General features: G+C 56.5%; 1 protein-coding gene across 1 annotated transcript in view; it reads right to left on the bottom strand.

Moving 5' to 3' along the window:
- Nucleotides 1-14,127: 14,127 nt before the first annotated feature.
- Nucleotides 14,128-14,669, bottom strand: part of DYNC2I1 (dynein 2 intermediate chain 1) — an 88,022-nt gene continuing 87,480 nt past the window's right edge. The window contains 1 exon segment of the mRNA XM_014586034.1: nucleotides 14,128-14,667. Coding sequence (XP_014441520.1) covers nucleotides 14,457-14,667 — 211 coding nt within the window. The 3' untranslated portion in view covers nucleotides 14,128-14,456.

Genomic DNA, 14,669 nt, shown 5'->3' with positions numbered 1-14,669 from the left:
GGCCACACCACAATCCCTTCTCCTCCATTCTCCTCTTGGGATTTTGGGCACGCACGCACACGCACCTCATGTGATTTTCAAGCCTCCAGGTCCAGGACTTAAACCTTGGCTGATCAGGTGAGAGTCCAGAACCTTAACCACCATGCCCCCTGCTGACCCCTGCACTGATGTTTTAAAGGGCACTTTAGTCGGAGTGCCTCTGCAGAGGGTGTGACTGCAGCCAACTTGGAACAAACTCGAGTGCAGGCCTGTCGGAGTTGATGCGCCAACTTCAGCGTCTAAGAACTGCTCTCTGGGCAGTGCTGAAGCGGGGCCACAGAACCACGTGGTCAGGAGAAGACCCAAAGTGATTCTGCTTTGACAGAGAGGGCAGAAGTAGGAGCTGGGTCTGGAGGGGGTGGAGGGGCTCTCGCCCACGAGCAGGCGGGTCACTGCCTGCTGCCCGACCTGCCAAGCAGCAGCCAAGGGCCTGCTGTGTGCTGGACAGCACTGGCTGGCCCTGGGCTGCCTTAGCAGGGGTGTGCCACGCAGAGCCAACGTGGGGAGTGGCCACACTGCACTGCCACATGCTGGCCAATGGTCCGGGCCATGGCCAGTGGCCCCCTTGGCACATTCGTTGCCGGTGAGCCCTGGATGTGCCTGTCGGCCGTGGCTCTGGGATCGTAGGCGCGTCCTGCAGCACCGTCCAAGGACAGGCTGATGAGCAAAAAGCAGCGGGAGAGGTCAGCCACGGGGAGCCAGCTTCTCCTAACAGCACTGCTCTCTCGCTCTGGGTCCCCAAGGCGGCAACCCAGGGAAAGGTGGGGGTCCGCAGGCTCTAGGAGGGCAGGGGCGCAGAAGCACAAGGCCTAACTGACCCCGACCACCTTGGCCGTGCAGGCCCATCACTCCTCTGACTCCAACCACCTTGGCCGTGCGGGCTGTCGCCCCTTCCCAATGGCCTCACAGCCCCCGTCTCATTAACGGGTGCTACTTTTTCTGGTTTTTTTTTTTTTTTTGAGAGAATTTTTTTACAGGGCGCATGCCCTCGCCAGAGAGACAGAAAGCGAGAAATCGCCCCCAGGGGGATGGCCGTGCCACAGTCCCTTCTCCATTCTCTCTTGGGATTTTGCACATGCACGCACATGCCTGGTGCGAGCTTTAAGCTCCCTCGCCCAAGACTTGAACCACATTCAACCATGTGGGAGTCCAGCGCCTTAACCACTATGGGACCTGCCGGTCCCATGGTTGCTTTTACAAGAGTCGACGGCAAGCAAGGAGTGGCTATTACAAAGAAAAAGGTCGCCCAGACCAGAGGGCTCCATGCATAACCAAACGCTGGGTTCTCATCGTGGGGTTCGGGTGGCCAGAGCTGGTACCTTCCAATATGAGCACACTGAAACGTAACAGACTTCATTTCCATTGCCCGAGGGTCTTAGGTGCTTAAACATGCTACGTGTACATTAGAAATGCCATTTCTGGGTCATGGAAAATTAACTGAGATATCATTTTTCAGGACGAGGTATTAGTAATCAATAAATGGCCTTTATTCTGGGATTTCCCTACCAGCAGCTAACTGTAACTGGCTCCCACTGTGAACGTGAGCATCTGCCTTAGGAGCTGCCACTGTCACTGTCCACGACTGACAGGAAAGGCTCTGCCCCGGCACCTGATGAGTCAGAGCTAATGTCAGGGTTTTGGTGCCATTTTTGTTATAAAAGTTTCTGTTACTGGGACCAGCAGGTGGCGTGGTGGTTAAGACGCTAGACACTCCCACATGGCCGACCACGGCCTGGACCTGGTGGCTTGCTTTCTCACATTCTCTTTTTCTCTCTCTGTCTCTCTCTGGTCAAATTAAAATAAATGAATGAATAAATAAAAATAAACAATTATTTAGAAAAAAAGTTTCTGTTATAGTTAGTAGCAGGGGATGTACTTCAAAAAGTTCATGAGAAATGCCCATGGTGGACAAATCGTGCATGGATTTCAAAACCTTTGCACCAAAGTAAACTCATACGTAAATCCCTTTCCCCACACTCTGTAAGGTCTTTTCTATTTAAAACATTAGCGGACTCGCTGACACCATCTCCCCTCCCAGAGCTGCACGTGGCTGTCTGCTGTAAGCAGGGCCCTCCGTTTCCCATCAGGCTGTCTCCTTCCCTACCTGTCTCTGGAGTCCTCTCGGGCACATTAGGCCATCGGAGTGGACAGTGACAGTGGACTCACAGCCACCACCACTGCCCCGGGCTCCGATCACATCCAGAGAGGGAGCGCCAGCTGCGTTTCTCAGCCTCTGCCTTCTCTGGGTCGTCTGCTACAGCAGAGCGCAGGCCCGCCCGGACTCACAGCAGGCCTTGCAGAGGCCGAACTGGCAGAGACGGGGGACTGTCACTGTCACCATTCCACACAAGAACCTTTGCCGTTTTTCATGACACCAGAATTAAACTAGTTAGTTTGGGAAAAGGGGAAAACAAAGATGAGGTTGTGAGACTCACCCCGAGGTCCTGGGCAGGCTCGGGTCTAGGTCGGCAGGAAACGAAGTCCCTCTCTGACCCAGCGCGCTGACACATTCCGACTCCAGTCCCTTTCTGTCTAAATGGCCTGGTGATATTGGATCAAGACAAAGCTTCCCTAAGGGGCATGTGCATCCAAGGCCGAGTTCACAGTGCTGGGGGCACGCTGACACGGAACACAGCCGTGACCGCTTCGCTTCCCTGCGGAGCCAGGGGGTCACGCCGCGTGCGGCCACGTCCAGCCCTGAGCTGAGGTACGGTGCGTGCTGAGTGGCAGGGGGACGGGGTGTCGCGATGAGGTCAAGCCCTGCAGCATAGACAGGCCTCTGTGAGCACAGCGTACGTCGGCCAGTGGGGAGCCTGCCAGGACGCCAGGCTCTGTGGGCTGGGGCCAGACGGCCGCCCAGGTTTGCTCCGGCTCCAGCTGGAGGCTGGGCGTGCGGGTGGGCTGGCAGGCCGTGGTCCAAGCAGCCCAGAAGCCTGAGGCAGAAGGGTCCTGAGTGCGAGCCAGGCTGGGTGTGGTAGGCAGTTAGTTAGCCATGAGCGGGCAGCCCTAAGAGCGAAAGGCTCACCCAGCCCCGGGCGCCAGGAGGGCGAGGCAGTTTGCCACCTTCCTTCCTTGGGGCCTGAGGGAAGCACACAGGAATGATTCTTAGATTTTCCTCTTATCCAAAAGACCCACTAACGGTTGAACAATCACAAGAGATGGGTGTGAATGTCAGATGCGGTGTATGTGGAGGAGTGGGGCCTAACGAAGGACATTTGGAGAAGGGATACAGAGGTTGAGCACTGATGGGATGGGGAGGTGTGGTGTTATCTGCTGAAGATACTTTGATCAACGGGTCTGGGGAGAAATGTGCACGTATTGTAAGCCAAATGATACGATTGAAAGTATATACAAAAAAAATTAATAATAATAAAGAGACCCAACCAGCATTTTGGTCAACACCCTAATCCCCAAGTAAGCGTTTTGGTCAAGGCCCTAACTCCCACTAGGACGAGGAATTAATTAGACAGTCTAATTAAACGACCTGGCTCACACTGGGCATGAGCAATAAGGTCATCAAACTCCTCATTCCTCACCTGTGAGAGAAGTGCGCAAGCGCAGGAGAGAACGTGCAGATTCTAATTCAGACGAAGGACCTGGGAGTATGGCGGACCTCCCACAATAAGTATTCATGACTGCCTCTAGTAATAAAAGTAACCGTCAACCAGCATGCAGCCCAGGTGCCCCCGGCAATGGGTGTACCCCTCTCTTTCCCGTTAAGCCTTCTCTTCTACCTACTTCATTCGTGGTTGCGGTTTCATTTTGCGCCTAGGGACAGATCTCTAATTTTAGTGATGTGGACCCAAAGAACCAAGGGCTTCGCAACACAGCCGACATTCTCCCATCCGTTAGCACAACCTGTGACCGCGTCACCCAGAGGCTCCACCCGAGGATCCCGACCGAGCTCAGGAACAGCCTGGCAGCTGGTCCGGAAGCTGGCGTCCGCGCGACTGCAATGGCCCGGAGCTTCAGTGACCCTGGGGGTCCGCGAGGGGCTCCCTTTCTCATGGCTTTTTCCTAGAGGCACGGCACAGCCTCTGAGCCCCCAGGCTCCCCGTGTGGGACCGGGCAGGTCATCGCTGTGTTTCAGGGAGGCTCAGGGGCCACCGATACAGATGTGGACAGAAGTCTGGCTACTTTTCCTATTTTTCCAAAATCTTTCCAAAAGAGGACTGGGGAAGTCCTGCCCACAAACACTAACAGACCATTTATTTTCTATTAGCAGGATTCTTTCCACCTCCTGTTCCTGGCATAGTACCTTTGAGATGCATATTTCAATCGATTAGTGTATTCTTTTGCTTATTTCTTCCCAAGACACAGAACTTCCCTTTCCTTAAGATGAAGATTAAGTCTTTCTTTAACTAATCTCTTCCCAAGACAGGAATCTTCCCTTCCAATCACCGACCTAAGAATTTGTGGAACCCACCTATAACCTACAAGCTCCCCCTCCACTTCTACATGTCCCGCCTTTTTGGGTCAGACCAATGGGAAATCTCTAATTAGATGTTGTCTGTCAATCTCAAAAGCAAATAGAAGGAAGCTCTGTACAGGATCACCCTGAGAAAAGGCATGTGTACCTCTTCTCCGGCCTACGTCACAGGGTTGGCTTGGAAATAAACCACATTAATTATTATTAATTTTACAGTTGGTTATATTTTTCCGTCGACACAGACATGGGACTTCTTGGTACTGAGTAAAAGGACCCCTGCCTTTGACCCACGGCGTGGCGTGGCAGCACAGGGCAGTCCTGGCTCTGCAAATACTGCACCTGGTGACTGAAAATAACCACTCTAAAAAATTAGTAATTAATAATTAAGGTGGTTTATTTCCAAGCAGAATATGAGTGACCTAGGCCTTAGATTTGATTTTGAGAGTGACAGACAAAATTAGTGAAGAGATTTCCATTGGTCTGGCCCCAAAAGGCGGGACATGTGGAAGCAGGAGCTTGTGGGTTATAGGGGGGTTCTACAATTCCTAGGTTGGTGATCGTGACGGAAAAAAGAACCAACTGTAAAATTAATAATTAATGCGGTTTATTTCCAAGCCAGCCGTGTGACCTCGGCCGAAGAGGCACACATGCCTTTTCTCGGGGTGATCATGTACAGAGCTTCCTTCTATTTGCTTTTGAGATCGACAGACAACATTTACATTTAATTAGAGGTTTCCCATTGGTCTGGCCCAAAAAGGCAGGACATGTAGAAGGGGGGGGCTTGTAGGTTATAGGTGGGTTCCACAAATTCTTAGTTCGGTGATTGGAAGGGAAGAGCCCTGTCTTGGTTAAGGAAAGGCTTAATCTACATCTCAAGGAAAAGAGAAATTCTGTGTCTTAGTTAAAGAAAAGGCTTAATCTACATCTCAAAGGTACTATGCCAGGAACAGGAGGTAGGAAGAATCCTGTTAATAGAAAATAAGTGGTCTGTTAATGTTTGTGGGCAGGACTTCCCCAGCCCCCTTATGAAAAGATTTTGGAAAAATAGGAAAAGTAGACTTCTGTCCACAATCGTAAGGGAAGATCTGTGTCCTGGGGAGAGATTCATAAAAGAAATGCAAGGGAAATTCTACGCGTTGGGAAGTGATGAGCAAAAGAATGCACTGCAGTGGTTGAATGTGCATCTTAAAGATCCTATGCCAGGGACAGGATGCAGGAAAAGTCCTGTTCATGGGAAAAACGGTCTCTTCATGTTTGTGGGCATGACCCACCCCCCACCCCCACCCCCGACACACACACACACACAGGCCCTCTGGAAAGGACTCTGGAAAAACAGGAAAAAGCAGTCAGACTTCTGTCCACACACCCAGCTAGGGCTTAGACCCTGCAGGTCGCCCTGCCAGACTCCTCAGAGCAAGGGCGGCTGTACGTGGAGTGAAACATCTGCTGAAACCGAGCAGGGGCTCCTAAGCAGAGCTCCTCGGTTCCCCTTCTGTTAAAGGAAAAGTGAGAATTTCCCAAACCGAACATCAATAAGGGCTGAACTAAAAGTAAAGCTCTTTTCTAAGGTTCTGGGAATGCAAGTTCCATTCACATTGTAGTGGCCCCGAGTGAGGGTAAAATTCAGACTTTGGTTATGATAATGAAACAACGTGGGCCATGAATGAGGGCCACTGGACCCCTGAAACTCTCACTAAAGGAAAGGGAAGGTTTTCATTTCAGTATGTGAGACGTTTTATAGGATGGAAACTGCTGGCTGTGAGCTCAGACCCCAAGCCGAATGGCTCCAGACACTTGAACAGGAATTGATTGTCTAAGGCCTTACAGATCAAGAACGCCCATAGGGTGATCATGAACTCTTGAGCCAATCACTGAACTAACTGATCGCGTGCCTGGGACCTCTGCCCCCATTTTGCCCTTAATGCAAGTGGGGACACCTGGGGAGACCCCATCTTGGGGCCTGAGCTGCCCGCTCTCCTTGCCCTGCGCTTTGCAGTAGAGCTGGCCTCCCTCCCTCAGAGCAGGCGCCCATGCCATGGGCTTGGTGAGGCGCCCACTGGCACGCCAAGGGGCCCCAGGCCCTGCGTGGCTAATCCACTCTTCTGGGAGGACCAAGATGAGCGCTGTCCCACTAGTCCTTCATGGCTGGCCGTGGTGCCTGCCCTTGTGCAGCTGTCAGTGTGTCTTCAGAAACCTGGTGGGGGAGGTGGGGCTCCCTGTAGACAGGCTTTACCTAAAGTGGGTTTTTAAGCATTTGCCTTCAATGTCTATCGAGGGTGGGCGTTTCTGAGGGTGTAGCAGGGCGGGTTTACTGAAGGAGAATAAGCACAGGTCGGGGATCCTGCGCCGAGAAGCTTGAGGCCCTGAATCTGGAAGATTCGCATTTCTGTGGCAAAGGAAGATGGTTACCCACTGACCCCTTTACAACAGTGGGTCTTTGAAAAACAGAAGAGACCTTTCCCCTCTGACCAGTGTGGGGAGTCCCTCCTGGGACCAAGGTTGGCGGCTGTCTCTAAGCTCCCGGGGCTAGCTGGGCCGACGTGCTCAGGGCCTGTGGGCCAGTGTGAGCTGTTTGGTGTGGACGTCTGGCGCCCCCATGTGGCTGATGTCGGCGCTGTCACGCCACCTCCACTGGCGCTGGTCACTGTCTGCTGTGCCCACAGCCCAGCGCGGGTCCTCCGGAGCGGAGAGCACAGAGCTGGGACCCAGGGCAATGGCGTGGAGGAGAGGGAAGGGGACGGACAGGCACTGGGTCTGGGGGTGGTGGAGGGGAGCCCAGGGGTCAGTATGGGGCTTCTCCCCACAACCCCGTCCAGGCCAAGCTGGGAGAGGACAGCTGCCTGGGTGGGGGCCACTCCACCGGGACGTCACCCGCCCAGGACCCTGGGAGACGGGAGGGAGCTCCTGGGCCCCAGGGGCCAGGACAGGGACGGTCATGCCCAACCGCCCTGGGTGTGAGAAAAACAGACCCCCGGAGTGCAACCTGCACCACAGATCTCCCCAGGGAGGGTGGACCTCCCAGAAGGAGGGTGTGTGGGGTGGCCAAAGCTGGGACAGACGTCAGAGCAGGCAAACCAAAGGCCACGCTGGAGGACGCGGAACCGCAGCAAGTCCCACGCCAGGCCCAAGGCCCGACTAGGATGGTATGACCCCAGCACACTCAGAAAGGCCCACAAGCAGACACGGCCACTTCCAGACCCCACCAAAGAAACAGTGTTGCTCTCAGTCATCCCTGTCCCGTCATGAAGTCTAGCTGCCCTGGTTTTAATGGCCTGAGAGCAGATGCCAGGGACGCAGAGACACAGGGAGGGGAGAGGAAGTCATGCCCCGTGGCATGGGCACCCACAGTCCCTTCTGTCGGGATTCCAGGCACTTGTACTGGAGCAGGCACGACCCCATCTTGGAAGGGCACCTCTAAGAGAAGTGGAAAATAAAGCAGGAGCAACTCCATCTCGGAGGAGCCCTCCATTATAAACTGTTCGATTCCTATGACTAGAAATTTGCCTTCTCGGACCAGCAGTTAGCGTAATGGCTATGTCGTTGGACTCCCACGTAGTCAACCGCGGTTCGAGTCCCGGACCCGGTGGCTTAAACTCACGCCGGGCGCATTTGTATGTGCCCAAGATCCCGAGAGGACAATTTCTCGCTTTCTGTCTCTCTGTCTCTTGTCTGTCTGGTGTGCACACGCGCCCTATAGCAAAAAATCTCTCCAAAAACAAAAACAAAACAGAGTAATTAGCATTCCTGTTGTCTTCAAATCCCACTCCTCCTAACTGCCCTAAAATGTTCCTTAGTGATATAATCGTGAGCCAGACCCCTTGCCCTGGCCTGTCCTGGAGGAGCATTAACCTGCTTCTCTTCTGAGCTGTGCCTTTGCATTGATAAAACCCGACCCCTGCCCTCCTCCCCATCTGAGCCCACTACACCTTACCCTCTGAATCCCCACGGCACCCCGACATGACTGTGCATTTCTGGCCTATAGAAGCTCCGGTCCCTTCTACTCGGGGCTGAGGGGTTTTGAGAGACGTGAGTCCCCCGTATGCCGCCGGCTTCATCAATAAACTCCAATACACTTGGCTGTGTCTGGGCGCCCTCTTACTCCGCGGAGCAGGCTGTAACAGCACACCGGCTGTGTCTGGGCGCCCTCTTACTCCGCGGAGCAGGCTGTAACAGCACACCTGCTGTGTCTGGGCGCCCTCTTACTCCGCGGAGCAGGCTGTAACAGCACACCTGCATGCTGCATGCTTTCCAAGCTGCCGGGGCCGTGACTGAAACCATGAAGGACCCGACTCCCTTCACCACCAGGCTGTGGGGCTGCCCAGAGGCCCAGCGTTCAACACCTCAAGAAACACAGCTCCAAGGGACACGCGGCCGTGGGGGACCAGCCAAGATGTGGTGCTGACAGCGAAGGCCTGAGACGGGGGTTGGGGGTGGGAGTAGAGGGAAGGCAGGGGACACACAGACGGTGACTTCGGCAGACAAACGGCAACCGGCTGTAACAGGACAGCTCAACAAGAACGAGTGGAGTGGGGTGTAGACAGCGCCAGGCAGGGCGCACCCCCCGCGGCTCACCCCGAGGCTGCACGACGGGCAGACAGGCCCACGTGAGGCAGCAAACGGCCGGCCGGCCACCTGCACTGAAGGCATCACACAGCTCAGCCGCTAAAGGGCGCCCAGGGCGGTCGTCAGGCTCAGGGCTGGGGAGAGCGGGTTCTGAACCCCTTCCGGTCTGCTGCCGCCCATCGCCCAACCCTGCGTGCTGTGGGCCAACCTCCCCGTTAACTCCCAGCCCAAGCCCTCGCCCCTGCCCAAATCAGGCCCAGCGTGGGAGCTGAACTCCCTGGTCTGCTGGCGGAGTGACCCGAGTTCTACCCCCCAGCGGCGTTTGCTCTCTGGGCAGCCTGAGTCTGCAACGCACGGACATACCCAGTCTCAAACGGGACTGAGAACAACCTGTGTCCGGGGGTCCCAGGTATGCACCGCCGTAACCTCAAAAGAAAGAAGACGGCATATCTGAGGAAACGTGACAAGAATTTCCCAAAATTAATGCCAGACCTCAAACCACAGATCCAAGCCCAGAGAGCACTGAGCAGGACGGGTAGCAACCGGACGGACGAGCCAGACACGTGTCATGTCCTGGTACGGACGGCAAGGGAGAGGCAGAGACGTCCCACAGCAGCCAGGAGGGGGCACTGGGCAGAGGTGGGCGCAGAGGTCCCTGGAAGCTGACCTGATCAGCCCTGGAGGCTCGTCCTCCGGGCGCCCAGTAGACACCTAGAACCCCACCCCTCAGGGCTGGCACGAGGGACGCGGGCAGTGCCACTGATATCCAAGGCAGACACCTGTAAACCTAAGGCAGGTGGGGGAAGCAACTGCTTCTGCTCCACGCCACGCTTCTTCCCACACTCCGGTACCAGACCCTGCGAAACACGGCAAACCTGGGCCACCACTAACCTCTCACACGAGGTCAGGCGACCAGTCAATTGAGGACATAAAATGGAATCATTAAAAAGTGCTCAGTGGGACCAGCAGATGGCGTAATGGTTACGCCGTGGGCTCGCACGTCGTCATCGCAGTTTGAGTCCCGGACCCGGCAGCTTAAAACTCACGCCGGTGGGGGACCAGCAGTTAGCGTAATGGCTGGGACTGGACTCCCATGTAGTCGACCGCAGTTCGCGTCCCGGACACCGGTGGCTTAAAGCTCACACCGGGCATATGTGTGTGCGTGCCCAAGATCCCGAGAGGAAGATGGAGGAGAAGGGATTGTGGCATGGCCATCCCCCCTGGGGGGTGATTTCTCGCTTTCTGTCTCTCTGGCTCTCTCTTTTTGGCAAGTGCACGTGCCCTATAGCAAAAACCTCTCCAAAAAAAACAAAACATAAAAAACAAACAAACAAAAACTCATGCTGGGTGCATGTGTACACGTGTCCGATTCTCCAGAGGAGAGTGGAGAAGGGATTGCAGCGTGGCACCCCCCCGGGGGTAATTTCTCGTTTCCTGTCTCTGTCTCTCCAGTGAGTGCACGCGCCCTATGACAAAAATCTCTTTTAAAAAATGCTCAGTTTACTCAAGAGAAGGCAACAAAGAGGGAAGAAATGACCCTGCCAGGTCCTTATTCTGCCCTCTGCCCACTGCCCTGGTGGCCTCTCTCCTGTCACATAGCACCTGCTCCTCCGTCCTGCGCAGTCTCCCCCGACCCCGCCTGCTCCAGTCAGCGTCCTGGGCTGGGTCCTCCCTGTGGGCTTCCTGCACTGGGCCGGGGCCTCCCCACTGGCAGGGGCTGGGCCTCCATCCTGCCCCAGCCCCAGCCCAGCCCAGCCCAGCCCAGCCGGTGACCAGCAGGGACACCACACTGCTCTCTCGCAGCCCTTCTGAATCACAGCCCCATGCTGAACGGCCTCTGCTCAGGACTGCAGGTCGCAGGTCTCAGGTGTGCCAATCCCGGCCCGTTGCTAGTGCTGGACTCGGGAAGGTGGTGCCAGGGTGCGTTTCCAGGTGCAGAGCCCTGGACCAGACAGCTCTCTGGCAGACGCCACAGCCTCGCTCCATTTCCAGCTCCACCCACTTTGCCACCCAGGACCCGCAACCCTGGGCCTGGGAGAGAGACCCCAGAGGGGCGCCTGGGAAGCCATGCTGTCTCCCACTCTGCAGAGAGCTCTGAGGACCAGGGGGCTGCGCACCACCTGCCGCCACCCTGAAGGGGCTGCGATGGCAGGTGTTGGATGCCTCACACGGGGGAGCCCTGGCAGGTCCTCCGACTCTGCCCCATCTCCTGCTCCTCCCTCCAGGCTGTCTGCAGAGCACCTACTGCTAAGGGCTCGGCTTGGGGAGGCCACAGGAGAAAGGAAGTGGCCGTCCCGAGCTCTTAGCCCAGTGAGGCTGGAAGATGACACGTGCCAGACCAGCCCATGGGCCGCAGGGAGAGGAGGACCCCACCCTGCTGACGGCTGCCACCTTGCGGGGAGACCACCCTTTGGGGGTGAGCAAACATAGAGGGTGGTGTTTTCTTTTCTTTATGCATACGTGACAAATCTTGAAAGAAGACTGATTGATTTATTTAGAGAGGTTTGTGCTATAGGGTCTGTGTGCTCGCTGGAGAGACAGAGACAGAAAGCGAGAAATCACACCCTAGGGGATGGCCATGCCGCAATCCCTTCTCCTCCATTCTCTCGGGATTTTGGGCACATGTGCCCGGTATGAGTTTTAGGCCGCCAGGCCCAAGACTTGAACAGTGGGCAACTATGTGGGAGGCCAGTGATGTGACCACTACGCCATCTGCTGGTCCCAAGAAGAGTGATTTCTTCCTTTCTTTTTGGAGAGGTTTTTGCTATAGGGTGCGTGCGCTCGCCAGAAAGACAGAGAGAGACAGAGAGACAGAAAGCGAGAAATCACTCCCCAGGGGGGGATGGCCACACTGCAATCCCTTCTCCGTTCTCCTCTTGAGATCTTGGGCACGCACGCACATGCGCCCGGCGTGAACTTAAGCCACTGGGTCCAGGACTCGAGCCGCAGTTGACAACATGGGAGTCCAGTGAGGTAGCCATTATGCCAACTGGTGGTCCCCCAAGAAGAGTGATTTCTAAATAACACAAATGTGGCTCAAAAGAGAAACCACTTCTGTCTGTGCTCGGAACATAGGCCTGGCTGCAGAGGACAGTGACCACAGCGAATGCCGGCGGCATTGTGGAAACTGCCTGACGGTGGCCCTGTGCAGCCAGGGGGGCCCGAGGGGAGCTAGAGGCCGTTAGCTGCCACGAGTCGGCAGCATGGCTGTCGCTAGTCTCGCCCCCCCTCGAGGTGGCCCAGGGTGCTGCCAGCCCCTAGAAGGCCTTCGGTGAGGGTCACCCAGCCGGGGAAGGTGCTGAGGGCGTGGGATTGACACACACACCGAGCGGCAGCCCCCCTGGGACCAGGCTGTCGGGCAGATTCTCTGGCCTTGTCAGATTTTTTTGGTGACCTTCACATATCTGTTCAGCTCACAAACCTCTGAGCGCTAGGACGCTGGGACAGAAAGAAACGCCAATGGCATTTTCAGTGGAGGCTGTGCAGTCCACAGGGCAGGGAAAGCCCACCAAGGGCCCAGGCTTCACGCCAACCCCAGGGCATGGCCGTGGGCAATGCGTGTCTGAGAATACATATGCCAGGGGGTGCTGGGAGGACCCCTGTGCTGTAAGCCCCACCCAGGCCTCAAGAAAGGATCGGGAGGCCACCCTGAGGAGGCTCCCTATTAATTTTCACCAAATCTGACAGAGGGTGCAGCTAGACACGGGACGGCGTTCCAGCAGGGGCAGGTGCCCTGCTCGGCAGGCTGAGGCCGCGGGAGGCTGGGCCACAGCGCAGGCCTGTAGTCTGGTTGCTCAGGAGGCAGAGGAAGGAGGGTCGCAATAACAAGAGCCTCCTGCACAACACACGACACGCACACGCACTCACACGTGTGCACACGAGCATGGGGACGGACAATGCTCCCAGCCTCCCTAGACGTGTGTTAGCGACTGCAATCACTCTGCTCCCTCCGCTGCTGCCGCGTGTGCCCATGACCCCACGGGGGCCCCCTCTGCGTGCAGCGAGCACGAGGTCAGACGGCACCTCCGACCCTGCACAGCCTGTGTCCGTTCTAACCTCTCCACGTTTCAGACCAAGAGCACAAAGTCATTCTTGACGCCACATCACGGGAGCACACAGTGCCGTTCCCTTGAACGGGTCCTGGGCAATCCAGAGACTTGAGCCCGAGCCAACAGCTGGGGGAGCAGAGAGGTGCCAGGAGAGCGGGCACAGCTGCCAGCCAGAGCCCAGGGGCCAGCAGGACGGACGTCCATCCGAATTCCGAACAAGGTAGAGTCTGAACTAAAACCTGACACTGATCTCTGGGGCCGGCAGGTGGCGTGGTGGTTAAAGGTGCTGGACTCGCACATAGCTGACCGCGGTCTGAGGGCCAGAGCTGGTGGCTTGCTTTCTCACTTTGTCTCTGTCTCTCTCTGATTAAACTGGGAAATAATAATAAAGTTAAATAAAAATAATTATATAAAAAAAACCCTATGCCATCGATCTTCAAACATTGTAGCTAGTTATGAAGTCACAAGTCGGAAACAACACCCAGGGGACAGTGGGCACAGCCCTCACAGCAGGGGCGTCCACGGGGAGCGCAGGGCCCAGGAGAGCGGGGACCCACGGGGAAGGGGTGTCCACGGGGAGCGCAGGGCCCAGGAGAGCGGGGACCCACGGGGAGCGCGCAGGAGCAGGGACCCACGGGGAGTGCGCAGGGCCCAGGAGCGGGGACCCACGGGGCAGGGCCCAGGAGAGTGGGGACCCGTGGGGCAGGGCCCAGGAGAGCGGGGACCCACGGGGCAGGAGCGTCCATGGGGAGTGGGAGCTGCCTGTGGGAGCAGGCAGTGCATACAGCTTGCGGCACTGAAAAAAGGAAGGGCCTCCAGGAGGCATGGAGGTCAAGGTGAGGGCCCCACACGGTCAACTCTGCGGGTTGAGTCCTGGACTGGCGGTTTGACAATCAAGGCCGGTGTGTGCGTGCCTGCCCAAGACCCTGAGGAGACTGTGGTGGGGCCACCGCCCTGAGGGTGACCTCTCGCTCTCTCTCTGTCTGCCTCGGGAGAGTACATGTGACTTATAGCCAAAGAAGAAAGAGACAGAAAAGCCCACGCGCTGGCAGAGCCCAGGGGAGTGACTCCTTTAATGCAGGTGTGTGTGTATCGTCCACACCTAAAAAAACAGTTCGCTACAACACACCTTCCTGGCAGAGCGTGCAATTCCAAAGCCGTTCTAAGAACACCCAGAAATGCTGAGGAGCGAGCTGGGCGCCCCCTGCTGGTGCCGAGCGTGGTGCACCCAGGCATTCGTATTCTCCACCTAGACAGGGCGTGTGCTGGGTACGTCAGCATCCTCATAAAGAGCACACACAGACGCACAAGCACACATGCACACGCATAAAACCGGCCCCCCTGCTCTTCTCTCACATGCGCCACCGCACGGGTGCTCACGGCTCCCCCTGACTCTGCGGTGTCCCCTCCTTCCGGGAGGCTTCCTGCAGGAGCTGCAGCAGCTGGTGGTGCTCGTCCCCTGCTGGGGCCGCCCAGCGCCTCTTCAGGTACTGGATGTCCACTGCGCCAGAGGCTCTGCCCAGCACCAGGGCCAGGAAGCCGCCGGCCGCCTTCTCTGGCTCCCCGACAACAGTCATGGCCCACCGCCT

This window comes from Tupaia chinensis, unplaced genomic scaffold (genome assembly GCF_000334495.1).
Source record: "Tupaia chinensis unplaced genomic scaffold, TupChi_1.0 Scaffold000110_1, whole genome shotgun sequence".
Taxonomy (NCBI): Eukaryota; Metazoa; Chordata; class Mammalia; order Scandentia; family Tupaiidae; genus Tupaia; species Tupaia belangeri.
This window is presented reverse-complemented; position numbering and strand designations above follow the sequence as displayed.